General features: G+C 40.5%; 1 protein-coding gene across 1 annotated transcript in view; it reads right to left on the bottom strand.

Moving 5' to 3' along the window:
- Window positions 1-15,604: 15,604 nt before the first annotated feature.
- Prx6a (Peroxiredoxin 6a) overlaps window positions 15,605-26,035 on the bottom strand; it is a 71,713-nt gene continuing 61,282 nt past the window's right edge. The window contains exon 5 of the mRNA XM_067145387.2: window positions 15,605-15,908. Coding sequence (XP_067001488.1) covers window positions 15,780-15,908 — 129 coding nt within the window. The 3' untranslated portion in view covers window positions 15,605-15,779. The remainder of the gene's footprint in view (window positions 15,909-26,035) is intronic.

Below are 26,035 nucleotides of genomic sequence, written 5' to 3'. Positions count from 1 at the left end.
ATGAGGATGAAATTGACAAGTTTTATGAAGCATTGAGTGACATCGTGCTCAAGGTCAACAGCAAGGATAGGATAGTGCTAACAGGCGATTTCAATGCGTGAGTTGGAAATGGAACTGAAGGATACAAAAGGGTGATTGATAAATGTGGCGAAGATATGAAAGCTAATAGGAACGGGAAGCATTTGCTGGACTTCTGTGCTAGTAAGGGTTAAGCAGTTACGAATAAATTCTTCAAGGATAAGGCTATTATCCGCTACACATGGGAGGGTAGGTGTACTAAATACATCCAGATCGAATTCAGGAAATCTGTTAGGAATGTAGGGTTTTTTTTTTTGGAGATTTTTCAATGATACAGACCACTATCTGATCTGTAGTGAACTAAGTATCTCTAGGCGTGGAATAGAGAAAGGGAAATCTGTCTGCAAACAAATAAGGGTAGAAAATCTCCAAGATGAGGAAATTAGAAGTACATGGATATGATTAGTAAGAAGTTCCGAATAGTAGACATTAAGCAGGTGGGAGAGAGAATGGGTGGCATAGAGGAATGCTGTAGCAGAAACAGCAAGGGAATGTCTAGGAACAACTGTGTGTAAAGATGCAGAAATGGCTCCAAACAAGGGCTGATTCGAACAGGGAATCGTACGTACGTGAAACAAATAGGGTTGAAACAAAAAAGAAGTCATGGGAAGATTTTGGTAATAACCTGGAAGGGCTACGTGAAGCAGCATGGAAACTTTTCTGGAGAGTAATAAAGAATCTTAGGAATGAGGAAAACGAACAGTGACCGGGCGAGTTGGCCGTGCGCGTAGAGGCGCGCGGCTGTGAAGCTTGCATCCGGGAGATAGTAGGTTCGAATCCCACTATCGGCAGCCCTGAAAATGGTTTTCCGTGGTTTCCCATTTTCACACCAGGCAAATGCTGGGGCTGTACCTTAATTAAGGCCACGGCCGCTTCCTTCCAACTCCTAGGCCTTTCCTATCCCATCGTCGCCATAAGACCTATCTGTGTCGGTGCGACGTAAAGCCCATAGCAAAAAAAAAAAAAAAAAAAAAAAGAACAGTGTGAACTCATAATAGATCCCAGGACAGATGGAGGGAATATTTTGAAAATCTTCTCACGGTAAAAGGAAGTCTTCCACGTGGTGTCCCAAACAACTGAGCTCATGGAGAGGAGGAAAATAATGTTGGTGAAATTATGGTTGGGGAAGTGGTAAGGATAGTAAATAAACTCCATTTTCATAATGCAGCAGGAATAGATGAAATTAGACCTGAAATGGTGAAGTATAGTGGGAAGGCAAGGATAAAATGGTTACATACAGTAAGATTAACATGGAGTGTTGGTAAGTTACCTATAGATTGGACAAAAGGAGCAACTACACCTATCTGCAACGGCCGTAGCCATGTTGAAACACCGGATCCCGTGAGATCTCCGAAGTTAAACAACATTGGGCGTGGTCAGGAGTTGGATGGGTTGCCACGCGCTGTTGGTGGGGGGTAAGGGAATGGAGGAGCGGAAAGGAACTGGCCACCCTACCGGACGTAAACTCCGGCTCAGGAACACCTCTGCGGAGGTTCGGACTTGCCTTCGGGCAGAATAACCCTTACCTTACCTACACCTATCTTTAAGCAAGGGAACAGGAGGGACTGCAAAAACTATCGAGGTATCTCGTAGATTAGTATACCAGGCAAAGGGAAAGGAGGTTGCGATCAGTGGTTGAGAGGAAGTTCGATGAAAACCAGTGTGGTTTCTGACCACAGAGAGGCTGTTAGGATCAGATTTTCAGTATGCGCCAGGTAATTGAAAAATGCTACGAGAGGAATAGACAGTTATGTTTATGTTTCGTAGATCTAGAGAAAGCATATGGCAGGGTACCAAGGGAAAAGATGTTCACCATACTGGGGTACTATGGGATTAAGGTAGATTATTAAAATCAATCAAAGGCATTTATGTTGACAATTGGGCTGCAGTGAGAATTGATGGTAGAATGAGTTCTTGGTTTAGGGTACTTACAGGGGTTAGACAAGGCTGTAATCCTTCACCTTTGTTATTCGTAGTTTTCATGGATATCTGCTGAAAGGTATAAAGTGGAGGAAATTCATCGACCAAACCGACGCGTCGGCGGCGGCGGTGGCTGCAGTCCTTCAAGAGACTGAACTAGGGAGGCGACCCATCGCCTATGCATCTAGGACATTATCGGCTCAAGAACCCAAGTATTCCATTTATGAACTTGAAGGTTTGGCAGTCTTATTTGCGTTAGAGAAGTTCCGCCTCTATCTGGAACACGTCAAGTTCGACTTGGAAACAGATAAACAAGCCTTAAGTTGGGTCTTAGCTAGACCGCGTCACACTGGCCGTATAGCCCGCTTGGCCATCAGGATTTCTGCCTTCCAATTTGATGTTAGGCATATAAGAGGGTCTGAAAATGTTGTGGCAGACGGGCTAAGCCGTATGTTTTCTAACGACGCAGAGAACTCTGAACAGGAAGACTATTCTTCACTTCCCGAGTCCATACCTCCGGGGGTTAATGCCATTCTAACTGATGCCCCCATGCTGTTTAGGGATATTGAAAAATATCAAAGTGAAGATCCAGTGCTGGCTCCTATTATGGAAACCCTTTCTTCTGGGGAACATGTCGTCCCTTATGTATTGAGGAATGGTGTTTTATGTTGCCCTTCGAGGCATGATCAGAAGATGAAAGTCGTGGTTCCAGCTATTCTTGTACCCATGATTTTCAAGTACTACCATGAGACCCCGTTAGGGGGACATTTAGGCATCTTCAAAACCCGGGAAAAGATCCGAGAAATGTTCATTTGGAAAGGTATGGACGGCGAAATTCGTGAATTGGTAAAAGCCTGTAAATCTTGTTGGCTTAGTAAACCTACCATGTCCACTAAGCAAGGGCTATTGTCTTCTCATCAAGCGTCGCGCCCCATGGAACGCCTCTATATCGACTACGTAGGACCCTTCCCCCAATCAAAGGGGAACGCCAACAAATTCATTCTTGTGTGTGTAGATGGCTTCACTAGATTTTCCTGGTTATTTCCGACTAAACTGGCTACCGCTCAATCCACTATTTCTTGTTTAAATTCCATCTTTGCTTCTTTTGGTCCGTGTCAGTATATTGTTTCTGATAATGCTAAAGCCTTTTCCTCCAATCTCTTCCGTAAATTCTGTTTTGATCTATCCATCTCACATGTAACAACATCAGCGTACTATCCTCAACCATCTCTGGCTGAAGGGGTCAATCGTAAGCTGAGGTCGGCTCTAATTGCCTATCATCATGATGATCATTCTAGGTGGGACACATCCCTGCATTGGTTAGCCTTCGCTCTGAATTCAGCGGTTCGTGAATCTCATAAATTCACTCCAGCTTCATTGATGTTTAAGTATGCACCCAACACGCCGCTCTCTAACCTTTGGTCTCTTAGTGATATTCTACTTGAGACAATAGATCCCGATAATATTAGGATCTTTGGAAGATGGCTAAGGCCAATCTTAAAATTTCTCATGAGAAAGTTAGGGAAAGATATGATCATGGACGGAGGCCCACCAATTTAAAGGTAGGAGATCAAGTAATGATTAAGAACTTTGTTCCCGCGGGCAAGCTTGCCCCCAGATTTTATGGGCCGTGCATCATTTTAGATTTCCTTACTCCTGTTACTTTATTAGTGAGCAATCCAGCCACCGAGAGGATCTTTAGGGTTCACCTGTCTCAGGCGAAACCTGTGTAATGTTATTGTTAACTTAGCCATCTACGTTGTGTAATAGTGGGAAGATTATATTTTTAAGGGGCCTTCTGCCCCAATTTATTTTAATGGTTATAGAAATTAGTATTTGATGTAAGATTTTCCCCTCTGATTACTCTGCTGTCCTTTCCCGTGAGGCCATTACCAAGCTCTCGTCTCCTGCTAAACCATACCAGTGGCTAACCAAATTTCCACGCCGCTGGCCCCTCTGCCTCACCAACAAGATCGTACCCTAAAATCATATATCAACAACAATTTTGCCGCCGAGATCTTACTGTTTCAGTGCCTCGCAGCCGTTCGGCGCCTTACCGCCACCGTGGTGGGGTAAGGGCCCACTCCACTCCCGTGATGTCCTTCTGTGTACAGCGCGCCGAAGGCTATCTCCCGGCACAGGCTGAAGTGCGGCGCACCAACCGCAAGCTTATCTGGGGACTGTAAACAAACTTCGCATCTGCGGCGTCCCTCACCACGACTACCCCTCTCATAGTGCGGGAGAGAGGTATCTCAGGGTACTTGAGGGGTCCGGGCGACCTCGACTGGATACCGGCAGCGACGGCAGGACTTGCAGTCAAAATGAACAGTATGTATTCCAAATGTATACAGAGACTAAGACACTCTCCAGATGGAGTTCAACTATCTCCTAACTGTCTACTTCAAAAACAATACTTGATAACTTATTTCGACATTCTGCAAAATTCTTCTACAGATCAACGTTAAAAGACTTGGGGAAATTCTTTATGTTTCTTCCATCCTCTTCCACAAATCTATTTGCAAGGAAGCAGGAATTCAACTAACTTCAAATTATCAACCATAAAAAAACTTGGATTTTTTTTGGAAAATAACTTTCTTCAGCATTCTTCTGTGTCACCCCTTGGAAGGACATTTGTGGGGGGGAGGTCTGTACCGGGAGGTACACCTCTACGCCGCAAGTTTAAATATTGCGCCAATAAGTAATCCTCTACAGGAGAAACCCTGAACTTTAAAAACTAGATCCATTCATAAGTTTTCTCAGATGTCACTACCGTAAATTTTGTGATCACAAAGTTGTCAGTACTGTGTGAATTTCAATTTGTTTTGTTTTCCATTGATCAAGAAGTGTGGACATTCTCTTATAAATGTCTCTACTAAAAAACTGTGACCATGCACCCTGGTGCGAAGTGGAAGAACTTTTGTATTCATAAGTTTGTTCTTTACTAAATTTCGTTCTTTCATTTGTGGGTTGGCAATACTAATCTTTTCTTTCCGCCAGTTTTGAACTTAGCCAATCCAGAATTTCTGTAATTAATTTTTGACCAATCATGTATTTCTTCTTCGACTTTGAGTGTATTTCCAAGACGGACCAATAAAGAAAGAGGGTGTGGCTTGATTACACAACCCAGCATTTTCAAACTTTTTCTTGCAGCAAGAGGTGTGATAGGTGATCTTAACTAATTTTGGGTCGCTGAACACGAATCTGTTGTCCGTTTCTACGTATCACGTCACGTTTTCTCGCAATAGGTATATCAAAACAAGAGATAGACCTGAATATTGCATTTAAAAAGTACTGAAAAATGTTGATAATTTTGGAAATATTTATATTTCTTTGTATGAAATAGTTTAATATTGTCTTGAATTATTATATACAATGAATAATTATTGAGTATAAAATTACAATGAAATATTTAGCATTTATTGTAATATAATACTGATCATCATCCATCAACCATCATAGGTTCATCCCACTTACCCTGGTATCTTCTTTCTGCCTCCTTGATGTCCTGATGGAACCTTTCCCATCTCTTGGTTAACAGCCCCAAGATTTTCCAGAAATTGATCGAGATGAGAATGAAGGAAGTGCAGTTTCAGACTCATTCTACGCAACTCTTTCATATCACCCAACATCCTTTTCACTATTGTTTCGTATTGTTCATCTTTTACATTTCCTAGGAACGTCATTACGACGTCTGTTATTGAATTCCATGCATCAAGTTCCACGACATTCATCGTCTGTTCAAAGTTTCTGTCTTTTACAAGCTTTCTAATTTGTGGTCCATTAAAAATGCCTTCCTTGACTTTTGCATCAAAAAAATGTGGAAATTTGCTTGCATTGTACTTGAAACAGGGGCTAATTTTGTCCAAGGCCTTAACTAACTGCTTCATGATTCCCCAGTTTGATGTGTAGCGGTAGCAAAATAATTTTTTGTGGGTCAACTAATGAAGCATTTGTAACATTTGTAACACTTTTCACACCAAGTGTCAAAACTTGTCTCTTGGTCCAGGAAGGTGTAGACATCTAGCTCTGCTGTCCCATTCACATAAATAACAAGGCAATTTAGTGTAGCCTGCTTGTTGTCCTAATACAATACCACACACCTTCAAGTCACTACACACATCCCACCGGTGCTCATGATACTTGATTTTGTCTAAACCAGTTTGCATTGTGACATATTGTAATGTTCTTTTAGTGAAACCGAATGTGCCACAGGAATCGAAGCTAGAATGTTACGGTTATGAAGTAATACAGCCTTTAAGCTCCTCTTGCAGGAATCCATAAACAGCAGATTCGCTGTTATCACAAAGCAGCACTGTGCCGCAATGACACGTTTTCAGACAGTAAATGGCAAATAACACAAAAACTAGATGTGATACAATAGAACCAATGACATTTCTGAAATAAGGAGACCTTATTTAGTTAAAATCACGTATCAGATGCTTTGCCGCAAAAAATCGTGCTGGGTAGTGTTATTCATTAAAGGTCTCGAATCTTGCACGAGGGTATAAAACTGCTGATTTTCTTGTCTCAGGGCCACTCGAACAACGTCTAGCATAGTGTATGGAAGTGTAGCAGGAGGTGGGAAGCGCCTCTTTCATCCGGCAGCAGCTCTTCAACAAGGAAATGGCCACTTAACATCTTTATTTCTTGCTAGCTCAGCAGTTTAATCCGCGGGGAAGGTCCGAAACCTTTGCTGTGTAATAAACATGTAGTTTCCCATTGTTTTGTAAAACTTCAAATATCTTTAACTGTAATTCAGGGAAAAAGAGTGCTTTACCCTCTCGAGCTCCCCTTCATACTAGTTTGAGGCGACTACGTTTTGTAACTGGTTTTCTTCCTTTCTGTAATGTCTTAAATTTTCTTATATGAGTCACCACCATAGTTTGGGAATAGCCCCTGTTTCATTGGCCTAGTGCCTCTTGGATTTTAAAAGGCTTCATGTAGGAGTGCAAGCAACGCCTCCATTCATCTTGGTATTTTGGGCCATTTACTTAATCTGTTTCTTTTTCCACTGTGGCCCAGTAGGTATGATTCACCGACTTGCCGCGCACGTTCGTCTGTCTAGCGGTCTCTTGACTGTCTATTAGTTTCTTAGTGTATAGGCCTAGTCAAATACTAAATGATTCTAATTCCATAATCACGCCCTACTTCTATTTAATTGTAATAGATGTACATATTGTTCCTTTGGTGAAATTTTTATTGTAGTCAGAATCTTAAATTATTGCCACACTTAAGTTGGTAAAAAATTCACCTCTCTGTGGAAATTACCTCAGCGCATACATAATTCCCACTTTGGAGGTTTTTTCAGTTTACATGCATACACCACGCTGTCTTCTTCCCTCCCCCCCCCCCATCCCCGCCCGCTATATCCCACTAACCCATGTACTTTTTGTTGTCTGTACATTTTTTGCCGCCCACTTTTAATTCCCAATCATCGCTACTGCCTTTGAGGGTAGGGTTTGTAAGTATGTGAAGAGGAATATTACTTGCAATGAATGCTTCATATCGATCCATGTTAAAGCGATTTTTGTTGTTTCCTCTGGAAGTTAAATCGCTGCTACTGTTACTTGCCGCTGTTAAAAGTTGTTGTCGTGGGCCTTTCTTTTGCATTCCTGCGAGATGATGCCTTGTCTTGACATGCTGGTCTATTTGAAACTTTTTTGTGCACAAAACATTTTTCTCGTAAATTTGACGGATAACTTATTTCCAAATGGAAATTGCTAGGCGGGCATTAATTGCATTATGGAGTTTTATCTCCCGTATGCAGTTCACCTGCATACACCCCAGCATCAGTGGGTAGGGTCTGACACATCCCACTCTGACGAGTCTAGTGTCAGACCTAAGACGAAATGCTGGTTAATAGAGCAAACGCCTGAAAAGCCATACATCTAATTTTGATCTGAGTAACTTATTTCCGTCGTAAATAAATGCTCCAGGATAGTTAGCTATCCACGAAATGGCATTTCTTTATTCGGGTACACACTACGCTTTGATCTTTGTACAAATAAACTTAAGAGCTAAACTGAAACAATAGACGTGCGTAAATTATTTGCACTGGCGATGAATCATCGCTGTGGCAGGCGAGGGGATCAAACGGGTGCGCGGGCGGCAGGCGCATTGACTCTGCGCAGTTATACGTCGCGGTCACTATAAAACATTAAAACAAGATAGAGCTTGAGCCAGCCCTTTTAGATTTCTAAGATATTGTAAATACACTCCGGCCTCAGATTTTGCAACTTTAGATTTTCCACATTTCTTAGGTTTTGCTCAATGCTTCTTTTAGATATTGCATAAGCGCTATATTTTTTTCCGATATGCCAGTTCGACGTGGAAAATTTAAAAGTTGATAGAATAAAATTATTACAAATTATACAAATCAATGACTAAAATACTAGTAATTTCAATTGAAAGTATTGTAGTAATTTATTTAGCGTATGATGAATACAATATTATTTACAATATATACAACTACCATCTCAAGCTCGTAACTAAAGTTCCATGTCAAAATTTAATAGCCAGAGAAGAGCTTCGTTTGAGACACAGTTTAAGTCCTCAATAGAGCCTCTGTAACTACGCAAAGGACACTCAAATGCAAGGTGTTCCACTGTCTGTTCCCCTTGTCCGCAGTCACATTGCGGTGATGTCTTCCATCCCCATTTGAAGAGAGTGGCTCCACATCTACCTTGGCCGGTCCTAATTCGATTTAGCATCCTCCACTGCCGTCTGGGAGGAGAAAAACCATCTGGGCACTTGCATGGGTTCTCAATGATGTGGTGATGTGGTAATGCGGATTGCTGTTGCCATTGTTCTTTCCAGGCGTCCGATACATTAAAGGAGGTGTCCTGTAAATTCATTGCAGTACGCCAAGAAGGGTGTCTGGATTTCAGTCGTTTAGCTGGGGAAGCTGCTATGTCAGAATGAATAGGAAGGTGAGGATTGTTTTCAATTTTCTTCCACAAGTTAAGCAGTGACTGTGATCTTCTTAGGGATGGAGGTGGTATGTGGCTTAGGGTGGGAAGCCAGTGTGTGTTAGTTGGTCGGATGCATCCTGTAATGATACGCATTGCTTGGTTCAGCTGGGTGTCTACTAATCCAGTGTGAGCACTGTTAAGCCAGGTAGAGCAGCAATATTCAGCGACGGAATAAGAGAGTGCAAGAGCAGTGGATCTCAGGACTTGGGCATTAGCACCCCAGGATGTACCTGCCAGCTTTTGGAGGATGTTATTTCTGGTCTTGATCTTGGCTGACACATTATAGAGGTGATTCTTGTAGGTCAAGGACCTGTCCAGGGTGACTCCCAGGTATTTTGGGTTACTACAATACTGTAGATTCTCTCCTTTGAATGGTATGGTTGGTTTGTACCCAGCACTTCTATTCCGCAAATGGAAGGTAGACACAACAGTTTTCTTGGGGTTTGGTCTAAGGTTGTTGATTGTAGTAATTGAAAGATTTCTTTAACATTCTCTCAGTTTATTGTTATATTTTGTTATGGATTCTATATTACATTAAACAATATAGCACTAACCTATGGAAATATCCAATCAGACTCAAGACAGAAATATCCAATCAGATACAAGAGCACATATGATCATGTGCGAGCAATATCTAAGAATTGATGATGATGATGATGATGCTTGTTTAAAGGGGCCTAACATTGAGGTCATCGGCCCCTAATGGTACGAAATGAAATAACCAAAAGTTCAAATTAATCTACCGAACAAAATAAAATAAAAAATGTCATGAAGAATGAATGGATGGACATGAACCCTACAAAAAAACAAAAAACAAACAAACAAAAACAGTGGATCAGACACAAAAAAAGGTCATGAATAATAGCGTTACTGACCAAAGGACCATTTATAAAGCACAATGATGCTTGATGTCTACAGGGGTGCAAAATCCACGACTAAGGGCCTACACAATGGTACATGTCGGGAGTAAAGTAGAACCACGGTATTTGTCATGTTGGGGTACTAATCAAAAGTAGCGAAGACTCACGGTGTTCCACAAAAGATGGTACTACTCACAAGTATTGTACTTAGTTCAGGTAACGCAGACCTATGGTGTTTCGCACACAATGGCGCCACTCATAGCCAACGCAAACCGGTGAGGCTCCTCACCTAGGTGTACTAGTCACGGGCGCCGGTATTCCCGTGGTGTTCCTCACACAGTGGGCACCAATCACAGGCAACGCTGACCCACGGTGCCACTCATATAGCGGTACAACTCACAGGCTACGCCCAGATCCGCGGTGTTGCTCACACGGGTACTGGAAACCACCAGGTAAGGCTTTTTACTGCAACTAATCACAAACCTATTTCGTACCTAATTTAGTGGTACTACTCGCAAGTACAGGCAACCCATGGTGTTCCCCGTATGATGGAACGAATCAAAAGTAGTTTCATGGCCCTAATTCAATCATCCCTTGGTCGCCCCTTACGACAGGCAGGGGATACCGTAGGTGTGTTCTACATGTGTGTCCCCCACCCGCAGGGGGTGTGTGTTTGGTCCACGAGAGGTATTTTACTTCCCTCAAGCCCACCGGCAAGCCGGTAGGACCCCCCTTATCCGCCACCTGGGACGTGCTACGTGGGAGTATCACCAATCGCCTTGTTACGTCTGCGTAGCAGGTTCGTGGAATATCTAAGAATTACCGGGTCCAGGAACACCACGGGAATACCGGCGCCCGTGACTAGTACACCTAGGTGAGGAACCTTACCGGTTTGCGTTGGCTATGGGTGGCGCCATTGTGTGAGGCTCGAGTGTATAGCCCTGAGTAAGCAAAAGTTCTCGGAAATATTAGGCATAGTGTGGAAGGCTGGAATGAAACCGGAAAATATAAAGGTTTTGAATCTACTGGTCTCTTTCCTCTAGACCATGGATTCCCAACCTGGGGGGCGTGGTGCTTTATCAGGTGGGGCATGAAGTGATTTCTGAATTAATTTTTTAACTCGAATATTACAGTTTTATGTAATAAACATTTTTGGAATCTCTCCAAGTGATTGTCGCGCCAAGTCAATCGTTCAAAAGCACTGGTAGTTACTAACTTACTGTCGGCACAAACCTCTGCAGAGCCGCGAGGTTGCGGGTGAAATATGGAATTTGCTGTGTTGTGAGGAGCAAAATGAAGCATGAGAGCAGCTGCGGGAACAAGACCACTTAACACACGTTTAATTGCACACTTTGTGGACCTACTTGCTTGAAAGTAAACTATGACCATATGCGACATGTTTCAACTCATCAACGATGTAGTAGTTGCTTTCATTTTCCAGTATTATTGTTACATACTGTACAAGGTTTTTCTCATAAAATATATTACATGAAGGAGGTACTCGTATAAGTGTCGGTATTATATCAAATTGATCTAGTAGCGAGAACAACAGGAGATAAGGCAATAATAGTAGGCTAAATTATAATAAATTTATTTAATACAACATGTTAGGCTTTCAAGGCTAGCGTGAAATTCTATGTAGGCCTAATGGTATTTTGGGCTACAACTAATTAATGTTTAACCACAACAATTAATGAAACAGTGACATTTTTTCACCAAAGATCTTAACTGACAATAAGTTACTACAGTCAGGAGTCGACATTAACTCTCAAGAACAAAGAATATTGGAGTTTCAGAAGCAACATATGAAGTGGAAGTTCCTCCTTCCCTCTCACTCTGCGGCATATAGACTCGTTCTGTGAGTAGCTCATTCTTGAATGCTCTGTTCCCACCCCTACACATTCTTATTCTTCCCTTGCAGTCAAATTTGCGGGAGCTACATAGTACAACTGTCATCAGAGATGGCGCAGTAATGCCCATGACAACACATCGCTGACAGACCATCAGTGGCCAGGCCCTTCGACTGCTAATTCTGTGCCTCGTATACTTTCACAGTGGACGTGTCTGTCAAGTTGTTTATTGTGGGTGTTGTGTATGCTTCGCTGTAACAGTGTGACTGTGTGAATTCTGTTATTTAATATTGTGACTTTAAAAAAACTTGATAACGATGTCCAAGAAGAGACTGTACAATGTTGACTACATTAAATATGGCTTCACAATCGTTGAACGGAACGGAGTACAACAACTTCAATGCGTAATCTACCACTGTATTCTGAGTAACGATGCGATGAGCCCTGTGCGTTTGGAGAGACATTTAAACATGAATCATTCAGGTTTAAAAGGCAAACCCACAGAATTTTTCGCAACTAAACTCAACTCACTAAAACGTATGAAATTAGATTCATCGGCTACTTTTAACCAAGAAAATGAGAAAGCAGTGGAAGCATCACATGAACTAGCTCTTCTGATTGTCAAAGACAAAAAAGCACACACAATTGGGGAAACATTAGTAAAGCCATGTATGCTATTAGCAGCATATATAGTTTTGGGTGACGGGAGTCGGCAGAAATTGTCTAAAATTCCTCTTTATGATAACACAGTGAAGTGCAGACTTCAAGAACTGTCAGAAGACATTAAAATGCAAATTTTGGAGAAGGTAAAAGCATCTCCAGTGTTTTCAATTGAGTGTGATGAAACAACCGATGTGGCCCATTGTTGTCAACTGATTGTAAATTGTCGATTTGTCGACAGTGGAATTTTAAGAGAAGAAATGTTATTCTCCCAATGTTTGAAAACAACTTCGAAAGCTTGTGATGTGTTTTCTGCCATCGATATTTTTTTCCAAGAACACGGACTTTCCTGGGAAAATGTAGTGCGTGTATGTACGGATGGTGCACCTGCTATGATTGGGCCACTTTCTGGGTTTCTCAAATTGGCCAAAGATAAAAATCCAAACATCATGGGAACCCACTGTATAATTCACAGGCAGGCTTTGGCAGCCAAAACCTTGCCCCAAGATTTTAATAACACTCTAAAAGTCGCTATAAGAATTGTGAACTCTGTAAAGACAAGCTCTTTACAGACAAGATTGTTTGAAGCTCTTGTGTTGACCTTCAAGCCGCTCAAAAAACTCTCCTTTTCCACACAGATGTTCGCTGGCTATCAAAAGGGAACATGTTCTCTCAGCTGTTTGAATTAAAGTCTGAAGTTGAATTTTTTCTTCTTGGTGAAGGTAAGAACGATCTGTATGAAGTGTTTATTGATGCGAATTTTATCGTCTCATTGGCATATCTTTGCGATTTTTTTTAAGCTTTGAACAATTTGAACTTAAAGCTCCAAGACAAAAACTCCAATATTTTGCTTGCTTATGATGCCATCAGAGTTTTCCTGGAAAAGATACAGTTATGGAAACGTCGGCTTCAGTTGAACAACTTCTCATCCTTTCACCACCTTAATGAAATTTTTCTGGAAAATGAACGTGATCGTAATAAACTTAAGGTGCAAATTCAGTCACATTTGGATTCCCTGGCCCAAGAATTCATTTTCTACTTTACTGATATCTCATCAGATGAATAGTCTTGGATGTTAACAAGAAATCCGTTTGCCATTGACATTGAAGCACTGCCAGCACAACTTCAAGAAGAAGCCATAGATTTGAAGTGTGATTCAAAGCTAAAAGATGATTACAAAATATTAGAACTGGGCAAATTTTGGGTAAACTGTCTTGCAGTGTATCCTGAAATAGCCAAAGTAGCATTGCGTGTCACTGACCCATTTTCAACGACATATTTATGCGAGTTGGGATTTTCAACGCTGAGTGTCATAAAAACAAAGCAGCGCTGTCGGCTTGATGTTGCAAGTGATCTCCGCGGTGCTCTGTCAAATATCAAACCAAACATACCGAATCCCACCAAGAGAAAACATTGTCAACCCTCTCGCTGACATTCGTTGACTAATTTAAGGATTTACTGTAAAAGTGTGTTCTTTGTATTGTGCTAAAATGAAGTTAGTACGTCATAGATATAAAGCGCGGACTTCATATTATTTTTTCATGAATAATTGAATAATGGAATAATTCATTATGTAGTGTCTTTAGGTTAGGTCTATATCCTCCACGTCAGTTTATCGGAGAAGTTATAGAAGTGACGGGGAAGGGGGGCGCGATGACCACCCGTATCAGCTGGTAAAGGTTGGGAACCACTGCTCTAGACCAATACAAATTTGACAGAGAACTTTTCTCTCCACATGATTTAAGGCGATATGAACAAAGTAAAAACGCCCAAAGTCAAAGGCCTGTAAAAGAATGCAATTCACGTGTTTCTGATTTAGGCCTACATGAGGAATCTACTACTGTGACTACAGGAGGACCTGCATCCATCTGACAGAATAATTACAGAGCAGGCAGTAAACACAACAGTTCTAGACTTGAGAACCAGAGTAAGACAAGAATCTCCCATTAAACCTACCAACATTGACATTTTTGCTAGTAAAATAGGAGGAAAGAATTTAGGTTGGTGTGAAGATGAGAGAAAAATTAGTGAAAAGATAGCTCCCACACCACGATTAAAACAGACAAGATATGGTGAAGTTCTCACTGTACAGAAAATAATGGAGACTAAATGAGGTTGAAGCTGCAAGATCTTCACTAAAAAAAAATGTGATAGATAAAAAGGGGTCAAAACATAGGCCTAATCATAAAAGGTGGTAAAAGAAAGCTCAGAATAAGAAAATGAGGAGGGGATGTTCTTGGCAGATGATAAAGAGTCCTATCGAAATGAGCAAAGAAGAGACAGATGCAGAAGAGGAAAATTTCTTCACATAAGAAGGATTTGCTCCAAAGTTAGAAGACTGGGTTCTAGTCAAATTCCAAAAGAAAAAATATTGTTTTTATGCAGGTCAGGTTGTTGAACTGGGTGAAACAGATGTTGCGGTCAATTTTCTTCGGAAAGGGACATCACAATTTTTCTTGCCATCAATCCCAGATAAATCGTCAGTTGACCTTTCTGATATAAAGAAATTGTTACCACAACCAGAAGTTCGGAGGGGTCATTACAATTTCCTGGTGCTATTGAAATTTTGTAAAATTCTTTATAAGGCTTAAACCTACATATTTTTTAATATTTCATGAAGCAAATGAAATTTTGTAATTTTTTATAGGCCTATGTCCTGTTACAACTGATTTTTTCTCACAGTGTTGAACAATCAAAGACTTAATTATGCTTCTGTATTACCTCATTCAGTTCCAATTTTGTTAGTGTTTTATAATTAAAAGGTTAACCATATTCTTCAATTTTCTTTGTCTTCTTGCCCAACAAAAATGAACATTGGGGTAACTGTAAACACATATCATAATTAATGAAAAAATAATTTAAATAACTATAGACCTGTAGTGTTTCATAATATACGTTTAATTTCTACAGCTACACTTTAGCACTAAATTTGATGTTTACATTTACCCCTCCTCTCAGAGGGGTAAATGTAAACAGGTGGGATAAATGTAAACAAGTGTGGGTGAATGTAAACTCCCAATTACATTATGAAATAGTTAAGATGTGAACCCTAAACTCCATTTATAGATAAAAGAAAGGTGCAGAAATAAGATGAATTTTTTATAATTGATGTTAATTAGTACTGGGGACTATGTGGAGTAAAATATATCCAAGATAAGTAGAAAGTGTTTACAGTTACCCTGGTCTACCCTATATATTACCATATTTACCATTTAACATCTACTGCTGAGCATTTTAAGCTCCCTTAAATGAAAAAAATTGACGATTTTAGTTGGCTCTAGCATAAAATGAAAATATTTATTGTATCGTAAGTACAAGAAAACATACAGGAACTTTTCTTCAGTAAATTTTAAGTACATACAATTAAGTACAGGTAACAATATTAAAGCATTCCCATATCTCCATCAAATGGTAATAAATGATGTACAATCTGTGAACCTTCAGGGTTGAGGAGTCACACGCAAGTACTTCTTCCCAGATGGCACGGTCAAAACAGAAAAGCCTTTGGGGAAGGCACTGGCAACTTCCGACTCCTTCACTGTCGGCAGAACCATGCAGTCTCCTCCACTCTATAACAAACAGGTTAGAAGAAAATAAAAATGGCATACTCAACAACAACAACTCGCAATTTGGTCTCAAGATAAGCAAGTCCAAAATGGTAACATTGCTGGTTCATCGACAGAACATCTGTACTAACATCATTCTGGATGGATCAAAGTTGGAACAAGTTTACCAGTTCCACTATCTTGGCAGTGTAGTAACAACAGATCTTCAGAAATCATTAGCAGAATACGGAATGGAGCACAGTTTTATCATCGTGTGAGAACATTTCTTAGGGATAAGCAAGTTCCATTAAGTTCAAAATGAATACTCTACAGAAGCTTCTTTGTATGAGTCTACAAATCTGCATCCAAACCAACAGAAATATCACCCAACTACAAGCAGTGGAAACAAAGTTCTTAAGAACCGTGATTCAGAAATCAAGGAGGGACAAAATAAAAGATGACGAGAAACACTATCTTCTCCAAGTGAAACACCCCTTAGTCAGATCTGTATTAAAGCCAGGCTGAAATGATTTGGTCATCTCAAAAGAATGGACCCACAAAGAACAGCCACAGTGTGGTTTGAGAAGGAACTCAAAGGAAAAAAATCAAATGCTGGCCAAGGAAGAGGGGATTAATACTATTAGAAATGACCTAGCTGGGTGACAACGTCTGGATTTGCAGCAGGTTATGGAAGAAGACATCTACATGGATAGAAACAAGTGGAGAGCATTCACTCACCACATCTGAGAAAATGGAGCTGGCTCAAGAAGGTGATGTGATGAATGGATTGACTCCCTTGCCAAACACAATGTGAAGAAAAATAACCATACTGTATGCCTGAGAACTAATTACGTTATTCATTATACAGGTTATTACTGCGAGAGGACTAACTGTACAACAAAATCCATCCAAAAGATCTGGTGTAAACGCGGGTCCTCAGGTAATGGTTCTTAGTGGAAACACAGGAGTTGTAATCAAACCAGGTGAACGAACATATAGTGCAGAGTGTGTGACGAGTGCGTACGCAGAAGAATGGTAGTGTCGACTGAACAATACAGGTGTGCTATGGAGAGATGGCATTGTAGGATAAGAGTGATATCTATTCACAATGTCAACAGTCCCTGTAATTTTATACAATTTGTGTTAACATTATTTGTTGTGATGGTACTATTGGTGATTGATGGTGTGGAGTTGAATTTGGGCTCTGGGCTGTCTTGGGAGGATACTGAGAAGCTGAAGGAAGTTATGAGGGATCTATTGATGGACCAGAACAGGGACCTGCAAGACATGATGACTGATTTAAAAACTGAATTAAGTGAGATCAAGGAGTGTTTGGTGCAAAATAACTTTGAGTTGGAGGAAATTAAAGTTCTGGACTTAGAGGTAAGGGTAAGTAAGCTTGAGATGAAGGAATTGACGCGAGAAAGGGAGGAGAAATATAATTATATATGGACTGGCTGATACGGAAAAGGAAAATTTTAACGAGACGTTGGACAATGTAGCCTTTGGTTGTGGCACCATACACAACCATTAACTCAGCTCAAGGGAGATAGGGTCACCTTCTCTATTCCTCCACTTGAGTAATTCCTGTCTGGCGCGTCCGCGTCGCGGGGGTGGGCACCCTACACTTCAGTAGGCCGGAGTGATAAGATGGCCGAGTTCAGTCGGGGACCCAGTCCTGTGGGGTATAACACAGAACCCATGCCCAGGGATACGGGTGAAGACCTCAAAGGCAGTGAAGGCGGAAGTGAAAATCACTGGTACGGCGGATCCGGTGGAAGAGGCAATATCTGATCCCTGAGATCTGACTCAGAGCTTTCTGCCTTGCAGGTTGATAGGGGACTATTAAAGGCTAAGGGAGATAACCCCGACAGAAAAATCTTTGGAAGTGATAGGCCCAGCAAGCCAGCTTCTGAATAATTTGGAATTGCTTTCAAAACTAAACGAGGCCTCGGATGGAAATATTGTAATCACCAGAATAATGACTCTAGTTCCCTCATTGGCAATGATATTAATGACGGTTCAATACCCGATGCTCCATCACAACCAAAGAGGAGAACACACAAAACTCGATATGAGACTGAAATCAAAATTGCCACACTAAACAGTCTGACATTAACTGACAAAATAGAGGAATGTGTAGACTTAATGAAAACAAGGAACATAAACATACTGGGACTCAGTGAAACCAAGTGGAAGGGAAAAGGATCAAAGGAACTCAGAGAGGGATACCATCTATTTTGGTCACGTGGAGATCAAGCAAAAAATGGAGTTGGTGTTGTTATGGATCATCAAATGAAAGATCATGTAGTAGAAGTAAAATATGTTTCTGATCGGATTCTTCACATAATGCTGAAATTGGATTCTTCCCAGAACATCAACATCATTCAGTGCTATGCACCACAGACTGGTTGTGAAGATGAAGAAAAAGAACATTTTGAAGAAGACATAGAGGAAAGAATAAGAGGAGATGGAACAAATATCATAGGGGATATGAATGCTCAAGTAGGAACTGTGAGAGATGGATATGAAAGTATTCTAGGAGCACATGGATGGATTCCACGAAACCCAGAAGGAACTAGACTACTTGACCTCTGCCTGAGGAACAACCTTATAATAGGGAAATCATGGTATCAAAAACAAAAAAGCCATAAGGTCACAAGATATGGATGGGATGGAAAAAGTGAATCTCTTATAGATTACTTTTTGATTGAGAAACAACTACAAAATAGACTGTTAGATGTAAAAGTGATTCCTAGTGTCTCCCTGGAAAGTGATCATACTCTTCATTGGATACTTGAAGTTTAACAAGTTAAAAGAAGTAAGAACCACACAGGTAAAGAAACTCAACACCTGGAAGCTGAAGGACAATGATAGAATAATAGAGTTCCAAGAAAACATCAAAACAGTGATACCAAAGACAGATGAAAGAACAGCTGAGGAAGAATGGAAGGATCTGAAAGAAAATCTAGTAATGATAACTGTACCGGGCGGTACACATCCACGCCGCTAATTCAAACTTTGCGCCAGTTGAAACTCCCCTACTGGAGGAAGTCTGAACTTTATCTAATGTGCTAATTTTCAAGTTTCTCAGAAGATGTCACTACTTGGAAATTTTGAAGTTTCTGAACTGGGTCGTTTTCGATGTATTTTTGTTTTGCCTGTAGTAAGAAGTGTGAACATTCTCTTCTAGAGGACACTACTGAAGAACTACAATGGTGCACCCTAGTGCGAAGTGAAAGAACTGTTTTTTGGAGAAAATTTGAACTCATAAGTTTGTTCTTTGTTAAATTTCTTGCAGTCATGGTTTAAGTTGGCAATATTAACCCTTTCTTTCCCCTTGTTTTGAATTTAGCCAATCCCGAATTTCTTTAGTTAATTTATGACCAATCAGGTGTATCCTCCCCAAAGGGGATATGTTGCTTAACCCTAGCCAATAAAATGATTGTGGGCGGGTGTTCGCATTCCTGAAACGCCTCGAACTTTCCGCGAGAGTATATAAACTGCTGATTTTCGGGTCTCCGGGCCACTCCAGTAACATCTTTTTGTGTGTAAAGTACATAGCAGGGGGCGGGAAGCGCCTCTTTCTTCGGGCAGCAGTTCAACAACAAGGTAATGGCCGTTTAATAACTTATTTTCTTGCTAGCTCAGCAGTTTAACTCTCGGGGCAGGTCCGATGCTTTTCCACCATGTAACCTTTCCTTAAAATGTAAAGACTCTTAGTATCTATTCTCTCTTAAGCTACATATTGGGATAGAAAGTGCTTAACCCTCTCGAGCTCCCACTCATATTGCATTGAGGTGAACTTATTTTTCACAACCGGTTCTTCCTTAACGTAATGTAAATTGCTTCATTCTAAAGTCACCTCTTTAGTATGGGATTAGCCCTTGCATTAGCGGCCTAGAGCCAGATTAGGTTTTAAACAAAATGTATTAGGAGTGCTGATCGCCTCCTCTCAAATTGGTATTTTAGAGGCCATGTAATTAACCTTTTCTCACTTAATAGGCCTCAGTAGGTTGGGTATTTTACCCCTGTATTTAGGTCCTTAGAGGACAGCTTGAAGGTGGAATTTGGTGGGGACTTTGACAGGCTTAAATTTTGAGAGCGAGTTGCTCTTTCTTGAAAATTGTGTTTTCTGCGCGCCTCAAGGAGGCTTTACTGTGTAATTTGGAGCAAGTGCTCCTGGGCATGAATGGGGTTTTCTGCCCCTCTGTTGAAACTTGTTTGGGGTAAAGCTGGGCTAATTGCTCAAGAATTGTGAGTTCGGGGCTCGAAGCCTAAATCCTGTAAATACTGTAATTGTACTTTTGTTGCCTTGCTACTCTGTACCTGCCATGCTTGTTATTTCTTGATTTTGAAAAGAAAATATAACCTTGTTAAATTTTATCTTAACTTTAATTTCGTATTTTGAGGCCCGTTCACCCCCGCACCTTCTTTCACCTCTGCTGTTCCACAGATACCTCGGAACAATAACTGAGAAGGTTTGGGGAAGAACCAGTGGCACAAGAAGATGGAAGGAAACTCCATGGTGGAATGACAGAACAAGAACTGCTGTCCTGAACAAGAACAACATGTTCAGAAAATATTTCAAGAACCGGACTGATCATATTAAGGAACTATACAGGGTTGCTAAAAAACAAGCAAACAAAGTCATTACAGAAGAACGAGAGAAGTGGTTGAACAAGTGGAGTGATAAATTGAAAGAGGATGTTAATGGTAATAAGAAAATGTTATATGGGATGATGAAAAATAGATACAGAACACTTCAAATACCTAAGAGATGATAATGAAAATCTGATCACTGAAGATGAGAAGATCAAAGAGACTTGGAGGACTTACTTTTTTTTTTTTTTTTTTGCAAGGGGCTTTACGTCGCACCGACACAGATAGGTCTTATGGCGACGATGGGATAGGAAAGGCTTAGGAGTTGGAAGGAGGCGGCCGTGGCCTTAATTAAGGTACAGCCCCAGCATTTGCCTGGTTTGAAAATGGGAAACCACGGAAAACCATTTTCAGGGCTGCCGATAGTGGGATTCGAACCTACTATCTCCCGGATGCAAGCTCACAGCCGCGCGCCTCTACGCGCACGGCCAACTCGCCCGGTTGGACTTACTTTGATGAATTACTAAATGTGAATTGCATGCAGCCTACACAAAAAGACAGTACAGGTACTACCTCCTGCAAGTCTGCCTCTGACAACACGTTAGAATTAACATGGAATGATGTAGAATATGCCTGGAAATACAGTACATCAAAACTGGAAAATCAACAGGGGCTGATGAAATTAATGGAGAAATTATCAAGGCAATGGGCATTTCTGGAAAACATTGGATCTAAAGACTCTTTCGTAAGATCTGGAAAGAAGGGGACATACCAGTCGATTGGAAAACAGGCATCATAATTCCAATCTTCAAGAAAGGAGACAGAAAGAAATGTTCCAACTATAGAGGCATCACTTTAACATCTCAAGTTGGTAAACTTTATGAAAGAATTATAGAGTGTAAAATCAGACCCCTTATTGAAGAGAACCTCTTCGAAGAACAGTATGGATTCAGGAAGGGGAGATCAACAATTGATTTAATCTTTACAGTCCGTCAGTTAATGGAAAAATACTATGAGCACAACCGAGATTTGTGGTTAGCCTTTCTGGATATCAAGAAAGCATTTGATGCAGTGAATAGAGAGAAGGTGTGGGAAGCACTGAAGAAAATTGGAATACAGGGTGACATGATACACCGGATCAAGAATTTGTATGAAGATACCCGAAGTAAAGTCAAAACACCTGTAGGAAAACTTTGATATAAAATCTGGGTTAAGACAGGGTGGTGTTCTGTCTCCTCTTCTTTTCATCACTGTGATGAATGAGATTCAGAGAAAAGTTCACCAAACCATTGGAGGTAAGAAAATGAAAGTTATATTGTTCGCGGATGATATATGCTTGTGGGGAGACTCTAAAGAAGATCTTCAAGGACAAATAAACTCCTGGGCAGAATCTGCTAAAGAATATGGACTCATCTTCAGCCCAGAGAAAAGTGAGCTTATGGTCATGAAGAGATATGGGCAACCAATGGGACACATTGAAATGGAGGGGAAACAGCTACAGATGAACCATCAATTCAAATATCTTGGAAGTGTTATCTCTGATACTGGTTCTATAGATAAGGATATTTCCCACAGAATTCGGGCAGGTAGCAACTTTTACAAAATAGTTAAAGACATAATATGGAACAAGAAAATACCAACAAAATGTAAGAGAGTCATATATGAAACTTATTACGTACTAATCCTGACCTATGGTTGCGAAACATGGACCATGAGAAACAAAGATGTAAGGAGAATCAATCCAGGCAGCAGAAATTAAATTTGTCCGTAGTATGATCGGCAAAACACGGAGGGACAGAGTCCGTAATGAAGAAACCCGCAAGCAGGCTCAAGTTGTAAGACTGCAGGACAAAATAACAGTGCAGCGACTGAGATGGTATGGACATATGGCGACGCATGGGTGATAACAGATTACCAAAAAAAATGTACGATCTAAAACTTGAAGACAAAAGACCAAGAGGGCGACTAAGACTCAAGTACAAGGACATGGTGAAGATTGACATTCAACAGAGAGGAGATACTTTGGAAAGCATTGAAGGAGGAGAGAAGTTCAGGGACCGCAACTGGTGGAGAAGCCTCGTTTGCCGACCCATCACTTAAGATGGAACGACATGGGATATGTATGTATATATGGACAATGTAACAGCCTCAATACGCGAAAAAATCAAAGTGGAGTGTAGTGAGAGTGACATTTATAATGTTTTTTTTTTTTGCTAGTTGCTTTACAAAGTCGACAAACTTGACCATATCGGTCCTTAATTGGTCCGTATTGACTCGTAATAACAATATTGTACAACAGGTGATTGTTTGGTCCGCCCTGTCAATATATTTTCATATTTGAATAATTTATACGTACATGTTTCGGGAGCCTTAACTCCCTTCATCAGCGTATTTACATCAAAATCTACCTTACCTAAGTCTCAAGCTGTAACATCTTATCACATTAACATTAAGCATTGTCCTTTCTAACCTCAACTCTAGATACTATTTTTGTATTTGTATTTTTGCATTTTTGTATAATAATGCCTGTTGTCCAGGGTGATGATACACGTTGTACGAGTGCAAAGGACAGGAGGAATGAGTGGACGATTCAGGAGTGTTATTAAAATGTTTGCATGCCTTACATGTCGGGTTACAACAGGCATTATTATACAAAAATGCAAAGTGTACATATAGTATCTAGAGTTGAGGTTAGAAAGGACAATACTTAATGTTAATGTGATAAGATGTTACAGCTTGAGACTTAGGTAAGGTAGATTTTGATGTAAATACGCTGACGAAGGGAGTTAAGGCTCCCGAAACATGTACGTATAAATTATTAAAATATTAAAATATATTGACAGGGCAGACCAAACAATCACCCGTTGTACGATATAGTTGCTTTACGTCGCACCAACACAGATAGGTCTTATGGCGACGATGGGACAGGAAAAGGCTGGGTGTGGGAAGGAGGCGGCCGTGGCCTTGATTAAGGTACAGCCCCAGCATTTGCCTGGTGTGAAAATGGGAAACCATGGAAAACCATCTTCAGGGCTGCCGACAGTGGGGTTTGAACCTACTATCTCCAGAATACTGGATACTGGCCACACTTAAGCGACTGCAGCTATCGAGCTCAGTGGTGATGTTTCTGACCTATGAATGATTGGTAGTTTTATCTCAGACTGCACTAAATTGTAATTTTTATTGCAGAAGGTGCATGAGGTCTTGCCAATTGAAGTATGTATGGTGTAAAGCCTAAAAACCTGAAAATTTTTGAATAATGCGAAACACCTGAAAAGATAAAAAATTTGAATTAGGAAAGAACTTGATGCAGAAGAAATGAAAAATATGAAAGTATTACACTTCCATTTATCTCAAGTAAGAAAGGACTAAAAGCATTTATCACTAGTAACAGGTTTGTGGTGGTAGGCAATTCTTGGCCGAGAAAGTGGTGTGCTGAGCAATTATAGGAGATGACTGGTGCATGCGAGACAGCTGAGGCAACAGTAGCAGCTGAAGTAGAAGTATCATATGAGCAACAGGTTCAGCGCACTGCAAGGTCGGAGAAAAGAAGCGAACAAACAGCTGTCCCTGCGGAAGTCGCAGGCGTTGGACAAGTGCACTGCCGGTTCGAGTCACGTGCAGGGTCCAGCGGAGGGACAGAAGAGAGGAGGAGAGAAAGAATGGCCAAAGGGAAAATTTTAAGTTTAAAGAACTTATGGTCCAAAAAGAGCAAGTCACATTACGACACTATGGACAAGGAAATTATTTCCTCACTAGAAGACAGCATTTTAGAAGTAGAGAAACTGAGGATAACAAGAAGCAAGGCTAACGACCTGTTAGAGGGTAAAAATAATAACTAGAATGGAGACTAAGATGTGTAAATATAGAGGAATTTTTGAACAAGATAGGAAAGTAAGAGGTAAAACAATGACCGAAATGGACATTATTACCTTTGGTGACAGTTGGATTGCACCAGGATACAAAGTTCATGTGGACAGTTTTAAAATACATAGCAGGACAAGAGATAGAGTTTGAATGGGCAGGTATCCTAGTGAAATACTAACCCTATTACGGGATGATATACAGGAGAAAATTATACTTGTAGAAACAGAAATGGAAGTTTTTTGGATAAAAGTAAAGACGAATGGGAAGGGTGAAATAAGCTTTGTCTTGGTTTTGTCTAGAGGCCTCCGGGAGGTTCCCCATTTGCAGACAAAGATTTCTTCCTTGAGTTGGGAATGGAAATAAACAGATTAAGGAATATGTATGAAGATGTAGGTATTATGCTTATGGGAGCACTTCACTGCGAGGATTGCACATCGAAAACCAGTGTAGAGGTAGGGGTAAAAGTAGGGGTAAAAGTAATTAATAAGAGAACAAGTGAAGATGAAGGGTACAATAGGTACGGCAAACAATTACTAGAACTATGTGGTAGCCTACAGAAGCACTGTATATTCTGAATGGCCAGGAGATAAAAGTGGCTAACTTGACATATATAACAGAAACGGGAGGAAGTGTTACAGACCTAGCATTATGTTCAAAGGAGGCTTTACCACTCGTCGAAAGGGTAACAGTTAAAGACTGGGCAGAATCCAACCACTTACCAATAATCATTAACTTGATAAGAAGGGAAGAGCATAGTGCAGCTTGTTATCAAGGAAATATTAAAAAGAGATTAGTGCCAAAGTACAGATGGATGGAAGACCTTGGGAAATATTTTGAGGATTATTTTGAAGGGAGAAGTTTCAAAATTATGAAGATAGGACTTACGATTGAAAATAATCAAATAGATGCGTCAATTCAGCTTATATAAAATACTATATTGATAGCAGGACAGAAGATGCGAGTGAAGGGAACAGAGCTGCCAAGACATACTGGGTGGTACAACGAAGAATGTAGAAAGAAAAGGGCGGAAGAAGCGAAAGCAGCAAAATCATACAGGAAGGTACGGGGTCTTGAAACAAGAATTGCATTCTGTAGCAAATGAAAAGAGTACAAGAAATTATTAGTAAACACAAAGTATTCATGGCAGAAGAAACAAGCTGAAAATCTACACAGAGATTCCAAAAGAAAGGACAGTAAGAAAGTGCGGAATAGAATTAACCAAGTCCATAGAGATAGAACAAGTACATCACAAGCAAATATAAGTAGTGGGGAATGGATCAAGCATTTCAGACAGCTATTAGATGGGGAGGATAGCTGGAAACCCAACATAGAAAAAGACTAGGATTTTGAGAGGATTAGAGTGCACCCTACCTACCTTAGACCAGGAAATTTCAATTAGTGAAGTAAAAGATTTAATGGAAAAAGGCAAAAAGGTAAACCTGGAGCAATTTCAGATATTAATAATGAATTATGGAAATAAAAACAATTTTAACCTCGAAAGCATAGTAAAAATTCAATAAGATATTTGAAAGAGTGAGAGTACCAAAATCATGGCCCTATATACAAGAAACAGGGTGAAAGATCAAATTGGCAAAAAGACTAATGAATTGGGCAGAGGGATGCGCAGTCCTGTCAAGACTCCAATCAGGATTAAGGAAGGGAATGAGGACAAGTGACAACAT

Source organism: Anabrus simplex, chromosome 4 (genome assembly GCF_040414725.1).
Source record: "Anabrus simplex isolate iqAnaSimp1 chromosome 4, ASM4041472v1, whole genome shotgun sequence".
NCBI lineage: Eukaryota > Metazoa > Arthropoda > Insecta > Orthoptera > Tettigoniidae > Anabrus > Anabrus simplex.
This window is presented reverse-complemented; position numbering and strand designations above follow the sequence as displayed.